This window comes from Abramis brama (assembly GCF_963993115.1).
Source record: "Abramis brama genome assembly, chromosome: 25".
NCBI classification, from domain to species: domain Eukaryota; kingdom Metazoa; phylum Chordata; class Actinopteri; order Cypriniformes; family Leuciscidae; genus Abramis; species Abramis brama.
The window spans coordinates 13944593-13966835 of record NC_139987.1 but is presented as its reverse complement, the minus strand read 5'-3'; the positions used below and the strand labels follow the sequence as shown (position 1 = coordinate 13966835).

At 38.3% G+C, this 22243-nt stretch overlaps 1 protein-coding gene across 1 annotated transcript in view; it reads left to right on the top strand.

The window, feature by feature from the left end:
* Positions 1 to 22243, top strand: part of dchs1b (dachsous cadherin-related 1b) — a 96225-nt gene that overhangs the window by 68359 nt on the left and 5623 nt on the right. Inside the window, exons 3-17 of the mRNA XM_084104432.1 lie at positions 5077 to 5265; positions 6519 to 6750; positions 7261 to 7497; positions 8827 to 9873; positions 10849 to 11036; positions 11269 to 11365; positions 11551 to 11708; positions 13887 to 14736; positions 16958 to 17197; positions 18839 to 18964; positions 19449 to 19658; positions 19894 to 20760; positions 21096 to 21209; positions 21342 to 21553; positions 21881 to 22032. Coding sequence (XP_083960558.1) covers positions 5077 to 5265; positions 6519 to 6750; positions 7261 to 7497; positions 8827 to 9873; positions 10849 to 11036; positions 11269 to 11365; positions 11551 to 11708; positions 13887 to 14736; positions 16958 to 17197; positions 18839 to 18964; positions 19449 to 19658; positions 19894 to 20760; positions 21096 to 21209; positions 21342 to 21553; positions 21881 to 22032 — 4919 coding nt within the window. The remainder of the gene's footprint in view (positions 1 to 5076; positions 5266 to 6518; positions 6751 to 7260; positions 7498 to 8826; positions 9874 to 10848; positions 11037 to 11268; positions 11366 to 11550; positions 11709 to 13886; positions 14737 to 16957; positions 17198 to 18838; positions 18965 to 19448; positions 19659 to 19893; positions 20761 to 21095; positions 21210 to 21341; positions 21554 to 21880; positions 22033 to 22243) is intronic.

Below are 22243 nucleotides of genomic sequence, written 5' to 3'. Positions count from 1 at the left end.
TTTTTTTAATAAATTAAATAAATTAAATTTGTATATATATTTGTATATATATAATTTGTATATATATATATATATATATATATATATATATATATATATATATATATAATTTATTTATTACAAACACAACATACACAGTGTATAATATTTTGTGTGTGTGTAATTTCTATTATTTGTTTATTATTTTAACATTTATTATTACAGAAACAGAAAATATTGTACATAAATTAAATTAGTTTGTATAATATGTTGTATGTATGTACAGTATACACAAACAAAATATACTAATTAATTTAATAAATGTACAATTTACACAAATAATTTAATAACAATTCAATAATATAAATGATATATAATTATATATGTAATTGAAATAAATATATATAATAATACAATTTTAATTCAAGCTTAATGACTACATCTTTATCTATTTACTTACTAGTTTTATTTATAACACAGATAAAATAGAAGATTTTAAAGAATGTTTCAACTGTTTTTGTCTGTGTAATGAAAGTCAGAGTCCAATGTTATTTTGTCACTGTATGGACTAAAACATTTCATATATCAATATATCTTGAGAGAAAATAAAACAGGTTTAGAACAAAATGATGAGTAAAAACACTGTAAAAAAAGAAAAGTTGACTTAACTTAAAATTATAAGGCAACTTTCTGCACAGATTTTTTTAGTTGACTCAACTAAAACATCTCTATAGTTGAGTTGACTTAACTATAACATCTCTAGTTGAGTAAACTCTATTAGTTGAGTCAACTCCTTGTGCAGCAAGTTGCCTTATAATTTTAAGTTAAGTCAATTTTTCTTTTTTTACAGTGAATAAAGAAATAATTTTCGCAGCAAAGTTGCATACAAATTTTGTGCACTGTCCGAGAGTGTGAAGAACAGATGTGCTGCTCTCATTCCCCTGTCAGTATCAGCTCTTTCCCCGCAGATAAGACCTCCACCCCTCAAACCCCAAAAGGGGGCGAGACGCCTCACGGGCCCCTTAATGCTTTTCTCACCTGCGACCTGTTTATTGGAGAAGGTTTCTTTCACAATCCCAACCTCACAGACATACACATTCAGTTGAACCCTCTAGACCTTCACGCCCCATTACCACACACACCTGATCAAATCATCCACAGCTTAAACACAGTCTTGATGTTTGAATCTTATTGGATTCCTTTTTTTCCTATTCTCTAATGCAGTATAAATGATCGGCTCTAGTCCTCTGAAAAAAGGGATGGTGTAGAGGTCATGCTCACCAGGTGGGCTAGGCTTGTTTCTATCAGCGCCCTGGGACTAAAGTCTGGCTACCACAGCGTCCCAGGACGAATCATTATCGCAGATGCTTAATCCCAGCCACTTTACCCAAATATCCCAAGAACACAGGCGTAGGGCTTTGATTTGTCTGAAAGATAGTATTTCACCACTCGTAATCCCAACAGGAAATAACAGTGATAATGGTAAAAACAGATGGACAAGAGTTGACCATTGCAGAGCAGAATATGAGCAGTGGTGGTCTCATTCAGGTCGAGATCTGGCCCCGTCACCGTCGGGCTCTGGAGGACACGTTCACCTGTTGGTTTATCACTGCACACATGAGCCATTCCTGTCTCCAGAACACCACAGCAAGCTGCTACGGCCTTCCAGAATGGTTCATAAAGTGCACATGGGAATGCATTGTGAAATGTGGACAGCATTCTCTGAGCAGGTGTTTTGATTTTGATTTGTAACAATTGCACCTCAAGATCAGATTTTAAAAGTGACTTGCTCTTCCATTCTTATTACCGAAATGCATCCATAATTTTTTCGACTTTTTTTGTAATTCCTATTATTCTCAAAGGTGATTATAATACTGCATTTTTAAATCAGTTTATTTAAAAGTCAGTACAACAAAAACTACCATGACATAAATATTTTACAATTTATATTATTTATGGAAGTAAGCATAATATTTTTGTTTTGTTTTGAGTAAAAGTTGTATATATATATATATATATATATATATATATTAAAGGTAGCACAACAAAACTATATCTTGATAAATTTTATAATAATATACAATATTTATATTTATTTATATTTCTATATAATATTTATATTTTTGCATTGCATTGTTTTATTTGTATTATTTAGTTTTTTGCATTATTTTTTTTAATCTTTTTTTATTTTTATTAAGGGCAGTATAACTACTATTTCATGATATTTAAGTTTTATACAATTTATTTTTTAAATAAATAGAGGTTTTAAAAAATATATTTAAACAAATTAAAAGCAATACAAAAGACCATCATGAGAATCAAAATATTTTACAACTTATATTTTTTCATAACCAGAATAAATGCCCATTTACACCAAGAGCGATAACTATAACGATAATGATAAATATATAGTTCTAAAAATCTTTCTAAATATAAAAGTATAGCATACCACAACTATAACGATAACGGTACAGAGGAACGATATTGTTGGAATCACTTTCAGAACAATTTTTCCAGCTGATGAACAATAAAAACAATGACAGCCAATCAGACTTCATCCTGCGTTAAAAAGCTCAAGCATTTAAAGAGGCAGAGGACAAAACTCAGTCTTATCATCCGCTGTTGTGCATGTAATATAGTTATCATCGTTAGAGTTATCTTTACAGTTATCATTCTTGGTGTGAAACGGCCTTAAGATTTTTTTTCAACCAGTTCTGAAAAAGGTACTAAAAGTTGTGCTTTTAACAGCTGGCAACCGGACAGGACAATCCTCTTGAGGCTTTTATACTTCCTGTTTTTACAAAATATTATTATTGGAATGGATATGGGAAAAAACATCAGGATCCATAAAGAAAAAATAGTTTTTACTTTGCCATTTTGGCCAGATTTCACATCCCAGATTGCATTTAAGAACAGGTTTTTGCAGTCCTCATAAATGGCAGCAAGGAAAATTACGAAACGTCTTCCAGAGCCAACCATATTAAATATTTTTTGCAGCCCCGGCACAGTCAAAGGTCATTTCCCCTTAATGTTTTGCGAGGAGCCCTTTGTTGTGTTACAGGCACTAGGGTCTACAGGTCTTTATGGAGTTGATGAATGGGAAGTTTTGTGGACCACCAGAGTAATATTGTTTACAGAGAGCATCATGGTGGGAGAGGGGTCACAGCATAAAGCAGGGTTGAGGGGTCGTGACCTCAACCTTTCCGGTAGCAGGAGCCCTGTTGAGGAGCCTGAGATTCTTAAGTTCTGCATCTTCTGTTTTTACCATGTCAGGACTGTAATGTGAATCAGCTGTACAGCTGCAGTTATTTTGGCGTGACAATAAGAAGATTATCTGTGGTGGCGTGTGTGAAAATGTGATTGCGTTTTATGAGGTCAAGCGATTTACTAGCTTCAAAATAGCAATTTTTTATAAACTATAATTCTTCATTTCACGGCTATCTGGAATGCTTGATTCTGGGAGATCAGTTGCTGACCATTAAACTGTATAATTGTCTGTTTTACCATGTTCATTCTGTAGGCCTAGTCTTACCTTCTACATAATGAAATAATGTCATATTGAAATGTATTTCAGTCTATTTATTTACTTACAGTATTTGATAAGTAGCTGTGTAATAAGAAGGATTACACACAGTTAGCCGGTCATTATCACAAAATAAACCTCTTCAGCGTGATACGAGTCTCCTGATCCCCCTGTATGGGTTTATGTTTTGCGATAATGACCAGCGTACTGTATATTATCCTTTACTTAATATCTTCTTAATGATTATATATGAACTGTTGGAGTAGATTTTGGTAGGAAAACATCAACTGAAACAGATTTTTCCTGATATTTCCAGTTCATTAGTTAGTATGAACTTGACCTCATCTGATTCAAAAATTACATGGGTTTTCACAAGTTTGTCTTTCCAGCTAATGGACAGTCTTCAGTTAAATGCTTTTCCTTGTTTTAAGGGTAAAATCAAGCTCTAAGAATCAAGCTTGCACACGCAATGTAAAAAAAAGAGTGTTCAGTCTTAATGAATAGACAGAACAGCATTTATTTGAAATATAAATCTTTTGTAACAGTGAAAAAGTCTTTACTGTCACTTCTGACCATTTATTGCCTCCTTGCTGAATAAAAAAGTTAATTAAAAAAGAAAAGAAATTTCTTACTTGCCCCAAACTTTGGTAGTGTAATCAATCCTGACTCCTTTTGCATCCAAAAGATTGTGTTTGTCCCGATCCAGACGTCTCTTACACATTTTCCGATTGCTTTCCAGCCTTTAAGTTGGTCATATCACCAACATATCATTGAGGTGCAGTGCAGAAACTAGCGCACATGAGAGGGCAGGATGCCCAGACAAACAAATGCTTTTATGATTTGTGGAAGCATAGAGGAGAGAGATCCAAGACATTTTCCCTTTCCTAGCCTTCAGCAACTGCTGTAACAGTTCCTGAATTCTCCTGAGAATATCCCAAATTCTCTCAGTAACATTTGCCCCTCATAGTGTTTTCAGTAATGCATGGCTGCATATGGGATGCATTTGATGAATCTACGCTTCTGTCCTCACATTAACGTTGCCATAAATTGGCTAAAGCCCCTCCTGAACTCGAGGCCAGATTTTTCCACCTATGGCGAAGCCCAATAGCTTCAACCAGTTATCTCCACCTCATCACTTCTTAGAGTCTCCATCTCTCAGCAACAGTGGCCCTCTTTCCATAGACTTTTACCCGAGCATTCAAGGGCAGGGAATGTGAATCGTAGAGAAGAGACGCTTTTCTCCTTCTCTTTCTGCCTTCTCTTGTTTTCCCACTCCACTGTGAGAGATTGATGAGACAGGTGCGGCCAAGAACAGACCAGCTGGCAGTAAATCCATGGTACAATCAGCTAGAGGACAGAGAGAAAGAAATTAGAAAGGGATGGGGATTTATGTCTGGAGTGTCTTGGTTATTTAACAGGGCTATACCGAAGTCTCAGCATTTATTGATTAATTATTTTAATGAAAACATATTAAGACCTCTGAATCTTGTTCTGCTTGCTCTCTGTGAAGACTAGGGTTTATGACATCAGTCGACTATAATTCTGACAGCGTTCTCTGTGTTTGTGCTCCACAGGTAAAAGCAGATGATGCAGATCGTGGGTCATTTGGGGCCATCACGTACTCGATTGGATCCGGGCCTGCTAGTGCTCCACCCAGTCAGTTCAGCATCAATAAAGAGACTGGACAGATCTGCACCAGTGTGGCTTTGGATCGAGACGAAGGGTCAGACAGTTTCGACTTCACTGTCACTGCAACGGATGGGGTGAGTGAATTATAAGGCCAGAAATTTGAAGCTTATAATTTTCTGAAAGCACATTCATTTAAAACTTTTCTCATTTGAGCTGTGAAGCTGTTCTCATACTTCTTATGGTTGTGGTTTGAAAGCTTATATATATATATATATGTATATATATGTATATATATATATATATGTGTATATATATATATGTATATATGTGTATATATATGTATATATGTGTATATATATATATGTATATATATGTATATATATATATATATATATATATATATATATATATATGTATATTAGATGAAAAACTTAAAACTAAACTTTAAAAAAGTGCTAAAATTACTGAACTAAAACTGAAATAAAAATAAAAGCTATATGTAAGTATTAAAAGCACCAAATAAAATGACTAAAACTTAAATGAAAACTAAAAATATAAAATAATATATTAATAAATACTATAAATAATACTAAAATAAGTCTCATTGTAGCCCATATTTTTACTTCTTTTTTTTTTCTTTTTATTTAAAGAAAAGGAGGGACAAGTAATTTACAAGTATTCAATCATTTTTGTGGTATTCAACATTATGCCACAAGTGCTGTCGATTGAACTAAACCTCAACCCGCAATATTCCTTTAAGAACCACATTGTATGTTAGTGTCCAAAAATGTGAGACCACTTGGAAAAATGCTGGTCATTAATACATTTAATATGCTTTTTAACTGTTTGGGGAAACCTGATCCATTTGGAATTATACACTGCAGCTTTAAGAGTTGAAAACCCTTTAAAACTCAATGCAGAAGCATAAAGTCTGATTAAAAAAAGACCATTAGTTCTGTTGTGTAGCACCTAGATGCCCAGTCACTCAGTTCTTTCTCTCTCAGTTGCCAGTAACAACAATCATGAGCTCTCTAAATGAAAAGGCAATAAACCGCAGTGTCTCAGGGGCACATTTCTGTACATACACACACACACACTCACACTATTTCCCTTTATAAGCTTACAGCAGTGGCCCTTTTTGTTTCCCATTTCAATTATTAATGCAGCCATAAAATGCTCCTTGTGAAGAGAGCGAGCAGGCCGACTGCAGTACATACTAGCTCACTGGCCTCTCTTAACCTGGAAAGGCAATTATATCCTGCTGCGAAGTATTCTTCTGCATTATTACACACAAGAAATCATCAAGATTGATTCGATAGAAGTGTGACAGTATCCACAATCCTGTCGTCGTTATCGGCAGTAATATAAAGTGATATTTTCCCTGCAGGGAGGCCTTGCGTCCTCCGCCTATGTGAAGGTGTCACTGGTGGACATTAATGACAACAGACCTACATTCTACCCGGTGAACTATGCCGTCAGCTTGAGCGCACAAAGCACACCCGGGACCTCCGTTGTCAGGGTAACGGCCCACGACTCAGATGCTGGTGCAAATGGTAAAGTGACATATCACACTGTCCCTGGTGGAGGATCCAATTTCTTTACCCTCAACAAGGACACAGGTAGGTCAATAAAATGAATTATAATTAATTAAATGAATATATAAATATATATATTATATTTTAATTGGTTGAATTATTCCTTTAATATAAATTTAATTATATATACAATGTATATAATATTCTATATTATTATTATTATTGTTAAATGTAATATATGAAATTAAATTTATTTTAAAGGAATAATTCAACCAATTCTCAATGACTTTGAAAAACATGATTTTCAATGTATGACTTTCTTCCTTGTGTGGAAAACAAATTATATATTTTTTTCTATTCTTTTGTGGTGTATTCTTACTTTTAAGGTGATTTTTAGGTGATTTTTGAGAATTCCCGTAAAAGTTTTGGGCCTTTTCAGTATCCACAACCTGTTGTTAATTCCAGTAATCGCTTGTCAGATTGGCTGACTGAACTTTCTCATCCGTATCCTTATATTTCATATTCACAGTCTTCAGGGCTGATCATAGCCTATATCTCGTTTTATTCCATTCTTATGCATTTTTTCGCTGTTAGGTGTGATCTCTCTGTCACGCTCGCTGCATGGAAAGGCCAACTCCGTCATCACTATGGTGATCACAGCACGGGATGGAGGCGGTCTCACAGCACCTGTCAACGCCAGAGTGAACATCAGCGTTGTGGCTGGCTCAGTAGCGCCCCCAATGTTCGAGCAAGCGCAGTACTTCTTCACCGTGTCTGAGGACGTGCTCCGGGGAACCGAGGTTGGCGTAGTGAGAGCCAGCGGCAGGAATGGTTAGTTTCAGCATTTTCCATGTTCCATCTAAAATAAGTAGCCATGTGCTGCTGCATGCTTTCGCATAGCTCTGCTAACCTCAGTGCTTTGGCTCTCTGAACCATGAACTGGTGTCTGTAAGACAGTCAAGGGTGCGGAAAAGCCTGATCGGGAATATTTTTACTCTCGCTGAGCCAGTTGTGCAAATAGAGCAGCAGCTGCTGCGTGAACCTCATTAAACAGTCACATCCATCACAGATTCCACTCTACCTCATGTTGCTGGAAATTATTATTTGTTGATGTATATTTTCTGATAGCACAGGCATTTCGTTGGGATGTTTAATGAAAAATAATGGGGGATTCTATAAGAAGTACCTGTCTGTACTAGGGGATGCACTGATATCACAGTTCTGGCTGATACGGAAGTCAATAATTATTTTCATGTTATGGCAAATAACTGATAAATGAACGATATTAAAATGTGATACTATTTTGTCTAAATAAATGGTAAAGTAAAATACAAAAAACTAAATCACAAGTGAATTTAGTCATCACGTCAATGTACAGTATGAAAAATTGATATTCATTTTGAGATATGATAAAGACACATTTAATTAAATTAATAACATTTTAAAGATTAACTTTAAGTGAGTGTTCGATAATGGAATCTTCCTAATGTAATAATTGGGGGAATGTGAAAATATGGAAAATTTGCATGTTCAATTAACAGTACAATCTGATATATCATCCCAACAACCAATGTAGTACTACACTACCATTCAAAAAAAATTTTTTTTATTCCACATTAAATTAATCAAAAGTGACAGTAAAGACTCGCATTATTTTCAAAAGAAAATAAATACTGTTCTTTTGAACTTCCTATTCATCAAAGAAACCTGGTCCCACAAAAGTAATGGTTTTCAACATTGACATTAATAAGAAATATTTTTTGAGCAGCAAATCATGTGACACTGAAGACTGGAGTAATGATGCTGAAAATGTATCTTTACCCTCACAGGAATACATTACATAGAAATACATTTTTACTGTATTTTTGATCAAATAAATGCAGCCTCATTAAGCAAAAGAGACCGACCCCAATATTTTGAATACTAGTGTACTGTATATGTTGTGCATCCCTAGTCTGTACCTTTCATTCATTGTATTTCCCTATTTTCATTTTCATAGAGTAGTGTAATAGTTAAAGATCTGGGTTTGTAGGGTCTGAAGAGATGATCCATGAATCATTACCAATAATTCCATAAGAACATTGTCCTTGTAATGAATACAAAGTCGCTTTAGATTAAATCACTGCTTACGTATCTTCACCCATCACTCTCTCACTCCAGGAGTCTCTAAGGATGTCACCTACACTATCTCTGCTGGGGATCCAGATGGTTATTTCATGGTAGATCCGGAAACTGGAGCACTTAGAACAAGCCTTCCTCTGGACCATGAGTCACGTCCCTTTTTCGACTTGGAAATTCAAGCGCGCAGCGGTTCCCCTCCAGCTTTTGGAGAGACGCGTGTTCGGGTCACCGTAGCAGATGTTAATGATAACGCTCCCATATTTTTCCCATCATCCTCTGAGTCTCTGCTCCTACTAGAGGCCACGAAAATGGGTACTGTTGTGTACCGCGTACAGGCTGAGGACCGCGACTCAGGCCCTAATGGACAGCTGAGCTTTGACCTGATGACGGCCGGAGGGCAGCGCACTTTTGGCGTGGAGCGCAGCAGTGGGGAGATCCGACTAATTGGGAGTCTGTCGTACGACAGCGTTCCTCGCTATGACCTCCAAGTGATCGCAAAAGACAGCGGCGCGCCTCAGCTTAGTGCTACGTTCAGCCTGGTGGTCCACATCCAGGCGGAGAACGACCAGGGTCCCGTGTTTGACACGATGACCTACCGCGTGGAGCTGAAGGAGAATTCGCCACTCAACACAAACTTCTTACAGGTCCGGGCACTCAATAGAGATCCCAATGGAAATGGAGGGTCGTCCAGGGGTTCCACGCCATCTTCCACACTGGCTTACAGACTGCGGCCTGATGGGGACGCAGCAGGATTTGGGATCGCCCCGGACAGTGGTTGGCTGTTTGTTAAGAGCGCTTTGGATCGAGAGGCCAAGGATATCTACCTGCTAACTGTGCTGGCCACGTCTGGAAGCGGGCAGATGGGGAAGACCGGCAGCGCGACGGTCAGAGTTTCTGTGACGGATGAAAATGATAACTCTCCTCGTTTCTCTCAGGAGAGGGTGTTCTTGGCAGTGAGAGAGAACTTGCCTGCAGGAACTGGTTTTGGGAGGGTGTCTGCTACCGACCGCGATGCGGGTCTCAACAGCCGTCTTACGTACAGACTACTTCACACGGACCGATACTTCCAAATCAATTCACGGACTGGTGAGTTGGAATACAATTCTGACCCTTCAATGTCATTTGACATTTACACATTTAAGAAATCTTCTAGATGAGGGTCTTTCAAACTTTTTGATGCCAAATATTTTGTATTAAAAAGGCTTGTATAAAGACCCATTTATATTGTGAAAAATAGGGGCGAAAATTGGAAAAATATTTTTTTATAAAATAAATTACTGTTGGTGTAATGTACATTACTGTATATTAATGTACTGTTAAATGTATACAGCTCTAAAGTAAAAAACACAACTATGGCTATCAGTAGACTAAAATAACTATGATTAGGATTAATCTCATCTCAGTCATTTCCAACAGAAACATTTTCTTTTTTTAGAAAGCAGAAAGAAACAGTAATGTTTTTAATGAAGTTATTTTTTAATGATAAAAAAAAAAAATATATATATATATATATATATATATATATATATATATATATATAAATGTATGTATATGTATGTATTTATTTGTTTGTTTATTTATTTATTTTTACATAAATTTTCCCTGAAGTTTTTTTGTGGACTCCTTAGAACCTTCTGGGTCTGGTTGAAAATCCCTGTTGTAGACTATATACTCTAACTTTTGACCATAAACTTTTGAAAAATTAGCTGTGTGTTTATGAATTCATGAATATTTTAAATAATTTTTTTTATATTTTGTATTAAGTATGTATATTTTACATACTTTTCAATTTAATTTTAGAGTAAGTAATTTTTTTTTTAGTATTTCTAATTAAATTTGTTTTTATTTCAGTTGTTCAGTTAACTTTTCAAATTGTATATCAGTTTTTAGGTTTAAGTTTTTCATCTAATATTTATGTTTTATTTCAGCTTTAATTCAATTTATGAAAACAATTTTAGTTTTAATAGATAATAATTTTAGTTTTAGTTAACAACACCACTGAAAATCAATTGCACCATTCTAGACTGAGTATTCTGACTTACTCCCAAATTTCATGTGTAGGTGAAATCAGTACCAGGGCAGCTTTGGATCGTGAGCACCAGTCCAGTTATCAGCTCATTGTGGTGGTACAGGACAGTGGTACACCTCCACGTAGCGCCACCGGAACAGCCCATATAACCGTGCTGGATGAGAACGACAACGCGCCAGCGTTCAGCCACACACAGCCTGGCAGGGAGATTCTCATTCAGGCAAGAAACAGACTGGCACAGACTATATTCAAAGCCTTAAATCAATGTCATAACATAGGTGCTTGTGTTTATTAAAGCAGTTTACACATCATAAAAACGTCATTACGTCTGTACATAGTATCTTTCAAAAATTGTTTATGTGACCTTGGATACATTCCCACTCTTGAAGTTGTTTGTATCAAGTATAAGCAGCCAGACTGTGCTGTTTAAAAACTTGCTTGATGTTTTCCAGGTTCAGGAGGGTCTTCCTGCCGGTTCTTTATTAGGAACTCTTCACGCCAAAGACCCAGATGAGGGAGAGAATGGCACTATTTTCTACTCATTATCAGGTAAACAAGAGTCCAGAATATTTCCTGTGTGTTGGGTATTATTATTGCCGGAGGATGTTTATGCAAAATGTTAAATGTAAACATATGTCCTCAGTTATCTTTGTGCCTAATATGATGTATTGTACAGCTAATTATACTACCATATTTGTCTATATTTATGCTTCCATTTGTCCTTGCTTTTAAAGGCTCCAGAGCAGAACGTTTCTCCTTGAACCCAAATACCGGAGAGCTGCGCTCCTCTTCCCCCCTGAGGAGAGCTGAAAAGGCAGAGTACAGCTTCACTATCACTGCCTCGGACCGTGGAGCTCCATCTCAGAGCACTTCAACTGCCTTACTTGTACAGGTGAGACTATTTTTTTTATTTTATTTTAAAAAATATCTGACATTTTTTAGGTGGTTGCTTACTGGATCAAGTCATAAGTCTACCCTTAATAATTTTTTATTTAGTTAATCTGCCGACGTATTAAAGAGGCCATATTATGCCCTTTAACAAAGTCTTAATTTTGTTTTTGGAGTCAAAAACAAGGCTTTCATGCTTTCATGCTCACATATTTTACATATTTTACATTGTTGCTCTGGGGAGCATTTCCCGAAAGCATAATTTGCCAACTGTGGTTGCAAGTTCCGTCGTTTTCAGCATAGTTCAATGAGATGGTGTTTCCCGAAACCATAGTTCCAACGAACATTCGCAAACAGCATCGTTGTGTGGTTGGGAAAACAGCTCTCGGGCTGTGGTTAAGAGCATAGTTTCTTGTTTGCATGACATGTGGACTTAATAAATCCTTATCTTGAGCAAAATAAGCAAGCTGACATTCAGTACAATCTATATATTTTGTTTCAAATACAAATGTCAATTATGTCTTTTAGTTTCTCAAGAGCACTTTTTAAAGAGTGCATACGTGCTCTAGTACACAAGAACAAGCCTATGATGCCTATGAGCCTATGTCATGTCTGTAATTTATAGCAAAAAATCTAGCATTAATTCGATCTCTAACGGATTCACTATAAGTTATTACTCCACTACCTGTGTGACATCATTTACCAACATGGTTGAACGACAAATTTGCGACAATACGGTTTCGGGAAACAGTCGTGAATAGCTAGTTGATTTCTTCAATGATGCACGAAGCAGCGAGTTACGTCGTTGTACGGGAAATGCACCCCTTTTTAGTTTCTGTCTCTATGAAGCCCCTCCTTCAAAAAAGCGATATGTTCCTCTGATTGGTCGGCTGGACCAATGTGTTGTGATTGGTCAACAGTTAAAGCGTGTGTCGGAAATGTCATGCCCCTTACCATAACACACTACTAATGCAATTCAACCAGGCCTCGTCCCTTTTTGCATATGCCTTGGGCAGGAATTATTTAAATGATGAATATTGTGACGTGTACGTTCCCAGAAGAAAACTCAAGACTACAATCGAGGCATTTTCAGGGAGTTCAGAAACAGCGCCTTTGACTGTTCCAAACTATCATCATGCTCACAGTCCCCTGAGCTGTGGTATCAATATTCAAGAAGGGAAATGAGTTGTGACCCGGAGGCCAGCTCCTTTCTACACAAACACCTCAAAACTCCCAGGATTACTTCCTGCTCCAGAGGAACGCACTGTAACAGAAAACCATGTATTAATCCCAATGTTTAGCATGGAACTGCGTGAAACAGACATGTCAAACTATATCTTTGACAATAGGATCATTTCCATGGCTTTTCATTCCAATGTAAAAGAATCCGGATTCTAAAGAGTTTACTCTCTGCAAAATTATTCTTGCTGGTTCTTTTTTGTTGCGAAATATCTTTAGTGCTTTTACAGATGTGATTTCAAAAAGGGAATTGGAGGCTAATTGTAGAGTGTGCGGTTGCATGCAATTTCTGTACTCCCTGTTTGTATGGGGAAGATGAGAGTAAGGGAGAGATGGAGTGAGAGAGAGACGGGGGAGAATGCACCTTTGAATCAAGTGTTCCCAGATGGCTCTGATGAGGCCCAGCTGTGGTTCCCCATGATCAAACAGAAAGCTGCAAACTTCGGTCCCCTAACACGGTAGCGCTAACGCCGATACGCTCGCACCACAGAACTTTGCACCAGAGCAATCTCGAGATAATATTTTACATACCATCAGTAATACCATCTTCATTTTGAAAGTCCAGTGTACTTTGCACCTAAGAGAGAGCCCAGAAATGGATCAACGTCAATCCTTCTGTTGCTTTCCTTCCTGTGATCTGGTATGTGTGTACTGTTTTTTTTTTTTTTCATTTTTTTTTTTCATGGGGATATTAGTATGAAAGGCTTCCCCTGTCAAACATTTTCCAGCTCTACTGTACTTCAAAGACATGGGAAATGGCAAGCAGGTTCATTCCATCTTATTAGTTCAGTACTGTGCACTCTGTTGACATCTAAAACAATGAGAACACACCTATGCGTTGTAAATTGTGGAATACTGTATATATGGCTAATGATGACAAATTATCCTCTGTTTTTACATTTTACATTACATCTTCTAAATTCATTGTGTTCCCAATCTGTAGGTCATTGGCTCCACAAGGACCCCTCCAAAGCCCAACACCCTATCCATGACCCTCAACTCAGTGGAGGGTGCCAAGCCAGGCTCTGTTATTGGCTCAGTTAAAGCACATGACCAGCATGAAGTGAATTCAAATGGTCAGGTGACCTACCTGGTAGTGGGAGGCACAGATCATGAAGGAACCTTTATGGTTGACCGTTTGACAGGAGATGTTTACTTGGCTAGAGAGCTGGACTATGAAAAAGGGTCACGGTATACTCTACAGATCGAGGTGGATGATTTCTCCAATGCCTATCCAAACACTCACATGGTTCAGCTGGAAATCAATGTGCAGGATAGTAATGACCACGCACCACAGTTTCCAGAAGATCCTGTCACTATTGTTATTCCTGAGAACATACAAGCCGGTTCCTCCATTTATACCTTCCAAGCTACTGATAAAGATGGTAGTGGCCCCAACAGTGAGGTACGTTATTCTATCCAACAGCGGTGGCCTGACAACCCAGATCTCTTCAGTCTAGATCCTGTCACAGGAGTCTTGAAACTGGGTCGAGAGCTAGACCATGAGGAGACCTCCAGCCTGTTCCTGGTGGTCCATGCCACGGATTCAGCCTCGGACCCCAATCAGAGACTCTGGGGGTCGGTGACGGCACGAGTTTTCGTCACTGATGAGAACGACAATCCTCCGATCTTCAGCTCCCCGACTGCTGTTAGTGTGATGGAGGATCAGCCGGTGGGCTTTGTGCTGCTTTACGTCATGGCCCGGGATGCAGATCAGGGCGAAAACGGCAGAGTATCCTACAGGGTCCAGTCAGGAAACACGGCAGGACGGTTCGGCCTCAGCCCGAACAGTGGTAAGAATCATTACTTCTCTCTCATTCGCTCAAAGCCAGAAGCAATTTAGCAGAGCAGATCAGTTTCTTGAAGGGTTTATTCGTGGGAGCACAGTTCTATTTTGGCCCATCGACCGCACACTCTTTGATTTGGCGTTGGAAATATGCATGTGTTAGTTTGAAATTCCTCTCAACCTCCCAGAATATGACCATTTACAGCTCACACAAAATTGGATTAAATTGACAAAATCACCTAATCGACTGAACATCTGTAGATGATTTCCCTTCCATTATTGTCAGATGGTTTATGGTCTAGGCTAGTGTTTAATTTTTGTTCTAAATCAGGCATATTGTATATACTGTATATTATATATTAAAGTTGGGTTAAAGCGCACAATAAAGTCACTGCTGATATTAACCAGACACTAAGCAGAAAGTCTTCACACTGTTTGGACTCTTTAAGAAAGAGGTCTAGAGATGGACGTTAAGCACAAAACCAGAGCTACCGTATCCAGAAGCAGAAGCCAGCTCAAACATCTCAATGATGTGTTTAAAGCTAGAGTGTGTTAGGTGGACTATAAATAAAAAAAAGAGGCCGCACACAGACTTCTCACAAACACACAATAATATTTCGCAGTCAGCAAACAGTCAGGCTGCCATATCAACCGCAGGGGTGTGTTTATCCTGGGTGACCCTCGCTCGGGGTCTTGCTGATGACAGCAGTGCAGAGAGGTATAGCTGGAAAGGATCAAAAATGGATCCATGACAACAACTTTCTTCCCTGGTCTTCATACCAGCAAGTCAGCAAAAAACTTAATTCTCAAATTCCTTATAGAGAGTGCAGGAGCTAAACTGAGGAGAAAAACAGAGGATGAATAAAGCTAAAATTTATGTCAGGAGCGGATATTGTGTTTGACTTCTATGTTGTTCTATGAACAAATTTATGTTAAAAAAGGACCAGCAAAGATGAATTATCCCTTGAAGCATGCAAAGTAGAGTTCTCAACGGGTCGGGTCGGCCCGACAAACACGACGGGACCCGCGGGTTCGGGTCGAAAATATAATCAAATGACTCGGGTCGGGTCGGACCTCGGGCTTAATCTTTTCCGCTCAGTGAAAAAAAATTTTTTTTATTAATCATCGCTGCTGTTCACCGTAAAGAAAGTCTGGCTGCTGCGTGCAACGTGCATTGTGGAGAGGGGCGGGGGCAGACCTGACGCCGCTGCGTGCACGCCTTTAGCCTGGAGAGAAGAAGATGGAGTTGGTGAAAAGTAAACTTGCCGCAGGTGAATTCACCGTCGCTACTACAGCCTATTTAGATATTTTAAAGTTTATTGTTTCAGTTGTTTGTATTGTTTGTATTATTAAAAGGCGTGAACATTAAAGGTTGGTTTGAATTCCCGTCTGCTGGTCATTATAATACGTGTATGAGAAAAAAAAAAATCCGACGCGCGTTGGGCCGCGGGCCGGGTTCGGGCAGATGTTGATGTGTCGGGTTAGATCGGGTCCGGGCTTTAAAAGCCACGGGCCGGGTCGGGTCGGGTTGTAATTTTCAGGCCCGTTGAGAACTCTAATGCAAAGAGCTCTAATATACTTAGAGCTAGCTAGCATCCCTATTAATCTCAGTGGTATTTTCTCAGCTGGCAAACATATTATATTATATTATATTATATTATATTATATTATATTATATTATATTATATTATATTATATTATATTATATTATATTATATTATATTATATTATATTATCATTAAATTATACAGCTACTTTTGAATGGCCATCATTGGAGACACATCCTTTTTGTCCACATAGTTATGGCATCCACCAGTAAGGACTAACTGCTCAAGCTAACCGGCCAAACTTTGTCCCCCTGGGTAATACCCTGTTTTTTGGGGGGTTTTTTCTGTGGTAATATTATGGTATCATCAGTATTATGCTATATACTATAATATTTCCATTGGATAACATCAATATTGTACAGAAACAGTACTTTTTCTATTTGTAATCTCCACAGCATTTGTTGTGGTGGGCTACTTTATGTCATGAATGATCTCCTATCCTCATCAAAGTTACCCAGCCAGCTTAAGATATTGTCTGGCATGTACATAATTAAATATTACAAATATGCATGGTATAAAACAGAACAGCTCTCTGACCTCGGTCACACGTCTCCAACCACAGGCTGCGCTGTGAAGCGTGCAGCAGATCTACAGATGTTTTTCTCTTCTCCTCTTCTCCAGGCTCTCTCTCCATCCTTAAACCTCTGGATCGTGAGGAGCAGGAGAACTACAATCTCACAATTGTCGCGGAGGATCATGGGATACCCCAACATTCCACCACTCAAGTTCTGTCTATACAAGTAATTGACGTAAATGATGAAGCACCGTGGTTCGAACGCAGTGAGTTTGAAGCCCAAATCAAAGAGAACCAGCCAGCAGGAACAAGCATTCTGAAGGTCTCTGCTTCAGACCGGGATCATGGTGAGTGATTTTTAAAAAAAAAAATTATTCTGCAATAATCCATGTGTTAAATGTTCCTTTACTATAGAAAAGAATCACCTGCATTGTTGGGTATTTCAACCTTTCAGATATTCATGACCTGTGTCTGAAAACTTTGCCATCTGGTTAAAGCAGTTATGTTGAGTTGCAGTGAGGGCAGTGGGGTTTTTTTTTTTACGCTTCCTGTGGAGGGTATGTGGGACTCATTCTCAGCCTCCTGGGTTTAGTGAGAGAGTATGAAAGAGAGATTGTAAAGACATTTTTCAGGAAGCATTAATTGAGCAAGCAGGTGCTCGTGCCAAAGCTTGCTAACTTTGCACGCAATCTGGCACTCGTATGTCTTTAGTCCATGCTTAACACTTGTGTGGACCACTACTAATGAAACCGGTCTTAAATCCGAGATGAAAAGGTTTGAACCTGAATATTTTGACATTTGACATTGCACTTCTGTTTTAATTCAAATCAGGTCGTTCACAACTTCTTTTACATCTTCTAACTCAGAATGAAAGGAAAGAGGCTTTGGTTGATTGTTACCAGCCACAGGCTGTGTTTGGAATAGCATTCTCTACACATACTAATAATTGATCAGACTGCCAAAAGATAATTTTTACACAAATTCTAAATAAAAATTCCAAAAATATGTCAAGGTTTTGGTAAGGGATGAGGTGAGGACTCAAAGATGCAGAGAAAAGAGCTTTTGTCATTATAAAGAATAAAACAAAAAACAAAACATGCTTTTTTCTTAACCTGATCACTATGGTAAGCCTATTATAAGTGTTTATATTATAGACCTAGTGCGATGGTTTTCGCGGTTACTGTACATGTGTCACCCGTCTGTGCATGTCTCGTCATATCCGTAAATAGAGAAAATTTGCTCTGGCTACTGTGTGGGAGTGACATAGGTTAGTTGTCACAATGAGCGAGAAAGTTGACATGGAGCCTGTTAAATCTCAAACCTCCGAGGATTCACACTTTTTTTTATAAAGAAAATGTCGAACAGAGGAGTGTTTGCTGGCAAAAAGAGACTGAGACAGAGCTCGTAATAAAATGAGAATCAACACTGGCTTGGCGTGAGATGTTGAGAACTGAGGGATTTGAAATGTTGTAAAAGCGATGCAGAGATGAAGTTTATATTACTCAACAGGTGAATAAGGTATTTTATTGAACAGATAAATTTCCATATGTAGCTCTCTAACAGAGTTCATAGTATATTGCGCTGGAATTTAATGTCTTCAGCTAGTCAGCTTAAGATATTTTCCATGTAAACTGGTTATATCTCTTAAGCCTAGTAGTGAATGTTTTATGAGCAGTAGGATAACCATTGTTCTGTTTTGTTTTTTCTTTTAAAAAGTCACATAGTGTACCTTTAAATTATTTCTCTTTTAAATAATATATTTTGTAAATGTAATTTATTGTCAATCTCTTAGCTCATAACTGGAAGCCATTCACATGCAACCTAGTGAGATCATGTGGCAACAATGTAGTATACTTTGAAAGGTTTCACTTACTAAAAGATAGTAGGCAGCATGCAGTGTTTACTGTGCAGTATTCAGTAGATAGATAATAAGCTAGTATTCGATTATGATCAGAATTATTGATTATATATTTCTGTTTTTGTTGCAGGCACGAATGGCTTAGTGATTTACGGTGGTCTGACTGAGGATGGATTCACAATTAATCCAGAGACGGGTGTGATATCTGTCACTCAGGTTCTAGATAGGGAACTTCAGGACCACTACACTGTAACAGGTACATAAACACAGCCAGGATCTGCACATACTATGGTTGAAAAACAGTGTTATTTTAGTATTATTTATAAACTATTATTGTATTTAAGATTTTTTAATTATTTTTTATATTTTGATTTTAATTTTGGTTTTGTGCTTTTATAGTTTTATATGGGTTTTTTATGTTTCTGTTTAGCTTTAATTTAATGTAATTTAACTTAAACGAAAATTCAAAAATGTTGCTTTGGCAACTAACTGAAATAAATAGTTTTTATAAAGTTTAAACTGTGTAAAATGTTTCATTTTATTTGATTATTTCAATGGTAATGATGATTTCAATTACCGAAACGTTTTTAATAGTTTAGTTTTAGTTAACAATAACAACACTGGCCTGAAAAAGTATTATGTGCTATTAAGAAATATCATTTTATATAATTATAATTTATAATATTATCAAAACTTATACTAAACTTAATAACCCTCTTTATATCTTGTGTATATGATAGTGTATGCAAAAGATGGAGGAATACCCCCTAACTTTGCCAAGGCTAAAGTGCACATCACAGTGCTGGATGAGAATGATAATGCTCCTGCTTTCGGGCGGCAGCATTACAGTCTGGAAGTGCCTGAGAACCAAGAGCCCGTGGAGCTGTTCAGCCTCAAAGCCACAGACCTGGACACCGGAGAGAGTGGACGACTGAATTATAAGATCACTGGTAAAACTTTTTTTTTTTTTTTATTCTGTACAGAGGAATCTGTAGAAGAAAAGCTTTTACAGTGGATTACAAACCAGATTTAGAGTGTGTAAGTTAACACATATTGCATTTTTTAATTATGTGCGGTCAAGGCACGTTACTGTTTTTGCTCACATTGCAGACTTGTTTCTTATAAAAACAAGACCCACTCTGCTTGATTATTAACAAATGTTTTGTCTGTGTGTTTCCATTCTAGCTGGCGACCCAGATGGTGACTTTCGACTTGTCGGTTCCTCTGGAGCTCTGTCTACTTCAAAACCTCTGGACCGAGAGCGGAAGAACAGTTATTCCTTGGAAGTGGTGGTTCAAGATCATGGCAGCCCTTCACTGAGCAGCACTGCCACTGTGGAAATCTCAGTCCTTGATGTAAACGACAACAGCCCCAAGTTTGGCAGCAGTAGCTACACCGTCGATGTCTCAGAAGATGCTGCTGTAGGTTTTGGGGTGTTGGATGCAAAGGCCACAGATGTGGATGAGGGCGAAAATGGGCAGATCTTATACTTCCTTAGCCAAGAAGCTAAAGGTGCATTTACAGTGCATCCAGACACGGGGCGGATCACTACCACAGCGCTTCTGGACAGAGAGAAAAGAGCTTCTTACACCTTCCAAGTGTATGCTATTGACCTTTCACCCGCCGCACCTCGCAACGCCACAGCCCAGGTAACCGTTACCATACTGGACGTCAACGACAATGCACCATTCTTCATCCAGGACCCACTGATTATCAACGTGTCCAGTGGTAGTGTGTCCACGCATCAGGTGGTGGCCACAATGAGAGCAGAAGATAAGGACTTTGGAGCCAATGGGTCGGTGTTTTACCGCTTTGCTATGCCAGTCCGAGGATTTTCTATTAACTCGCTAACAGGGGAGATCCAGACCACAGAGAAGCTGCAGACCCTCACGCAAACCCAACGCACCCTCATAGTGGAGGCTATGGACCAAGGCAGCCCTCCTCAGTCTTCTCTAGGTGTGGTGATGGTCTATGTGAAGGAGGAAGATTACAAGGGCATTCGATTCTCTCGCAACGCCAGAGATGTTAGCTTACAAGAGAATGCAGCTAAAGGTACGCAGAGAATTTACAGCAAAAGATTTGGTGTGCTATTATTCTGGAAGATTTTAATTGTTACACAAAGCAAGAAATTGTTCCTTGCTGTCCATTTCATGGAAAAAAGGAATGATAACATTAAAAGTTAGTCTTTGTGCAATTGTCGTTTCAAAGTACTGGCATGAGGCAGTTGAAAACTTTCGCAATGAACTGCATGATGAAAACTGCAGCATTGTATTTCAGCTCTCGCAGGCACAGTCAGTTTTGTGAAGCATTGAAAGTCAATCCATCAATTTAAGTGAGTTTGGCAGAAGAGTATTGAGGGGTTTTTTTGTGTGTATTTTTCCCCACAGGCACTGCAGTCGCCCAGGCTCAGGCTCAGCACCCTGACGGCACCCGCGACGGCATCACTTACACCATCTTCAGTGGGAACAAATACCGTTCCTTCAGCATCAGCTCAAGTACAGGTCAGATAGGAAATTTTTACAAGATTTTGACAAGATGCATACAAAAGCTCATCAGAAAGATGAAAAGCAATATTTCTTATTAACAATGGCAGTCAGTTGACCTACTTCAATGCATTATTGGTGCTTTCATAGGTGAAATCTGGGTACAGAGCTCAAATGGCCTGGATTTTGAGGACACTCCAAGACTCCGCCTAGTGGTGAAGGCTGAAACTACATCCTCAAGCTCCTTCATGGCTGTCAACCTGATTCTTCAGGATGTCAACGACAACCTCCCCCGATTCCAGCTGCAGAACTATGTGGCTTATATGCATGAAGCACAGGGCTATGATTTTCCAATCCTTCAGGCAAGGGGTCTTTTACTTTTTTGTACTTCTAAAAGGTCACAGGTAATTGAAAACACATTGGAAAAGTATTAAAATGTGAATATTCTACAAACAACTTTCCAATCATACATAGTAACTTTTTGCCATACTAGCCAATCGTGAGTGAATTGAGAAAATGTACTGTAGTTGTCATGAAACTTTTTTTTAACCATATTATAATGGAATTATTTACCGGTTTTTCCCTCGCATATTTCTTACTTTACATCAGCGAGTGTCAGATTTAAACTATGTATGGCAAGTGTTCATTTTGGACTGTCTGTTTGATTAACCTGTTTTTGTATGAATTAGGTTATGGCAGAGGATGTTGACCAAGGTCAGAATGGTCAGGTGACTTACTCCATTGAGTCTTCAAGTCAAAGTGGCCTTTTCAAAATTGACCCTCTGACCGGCAGCATCACGACCACGGCCATTATGGACAGGGAAATCTGGACACAGGCACAGTGAGTGTATATTATGTGTACTGCGCTTGCTCGGCCAATGAAGTCATTGCTCTGCAGGTCTTTAATTTCCGTCTGTTCTGTGGAATGTAACTGTCCTCTCCAGCGTCATTTGTGTTCAAGCCCTCGTAGTTTTACCTCATGTGTTTTGTTTCTAAAATGTTCCCCTACCCGTATAAAGTGGTGTGTTTTTAATTTACTACATTTTTGGTCT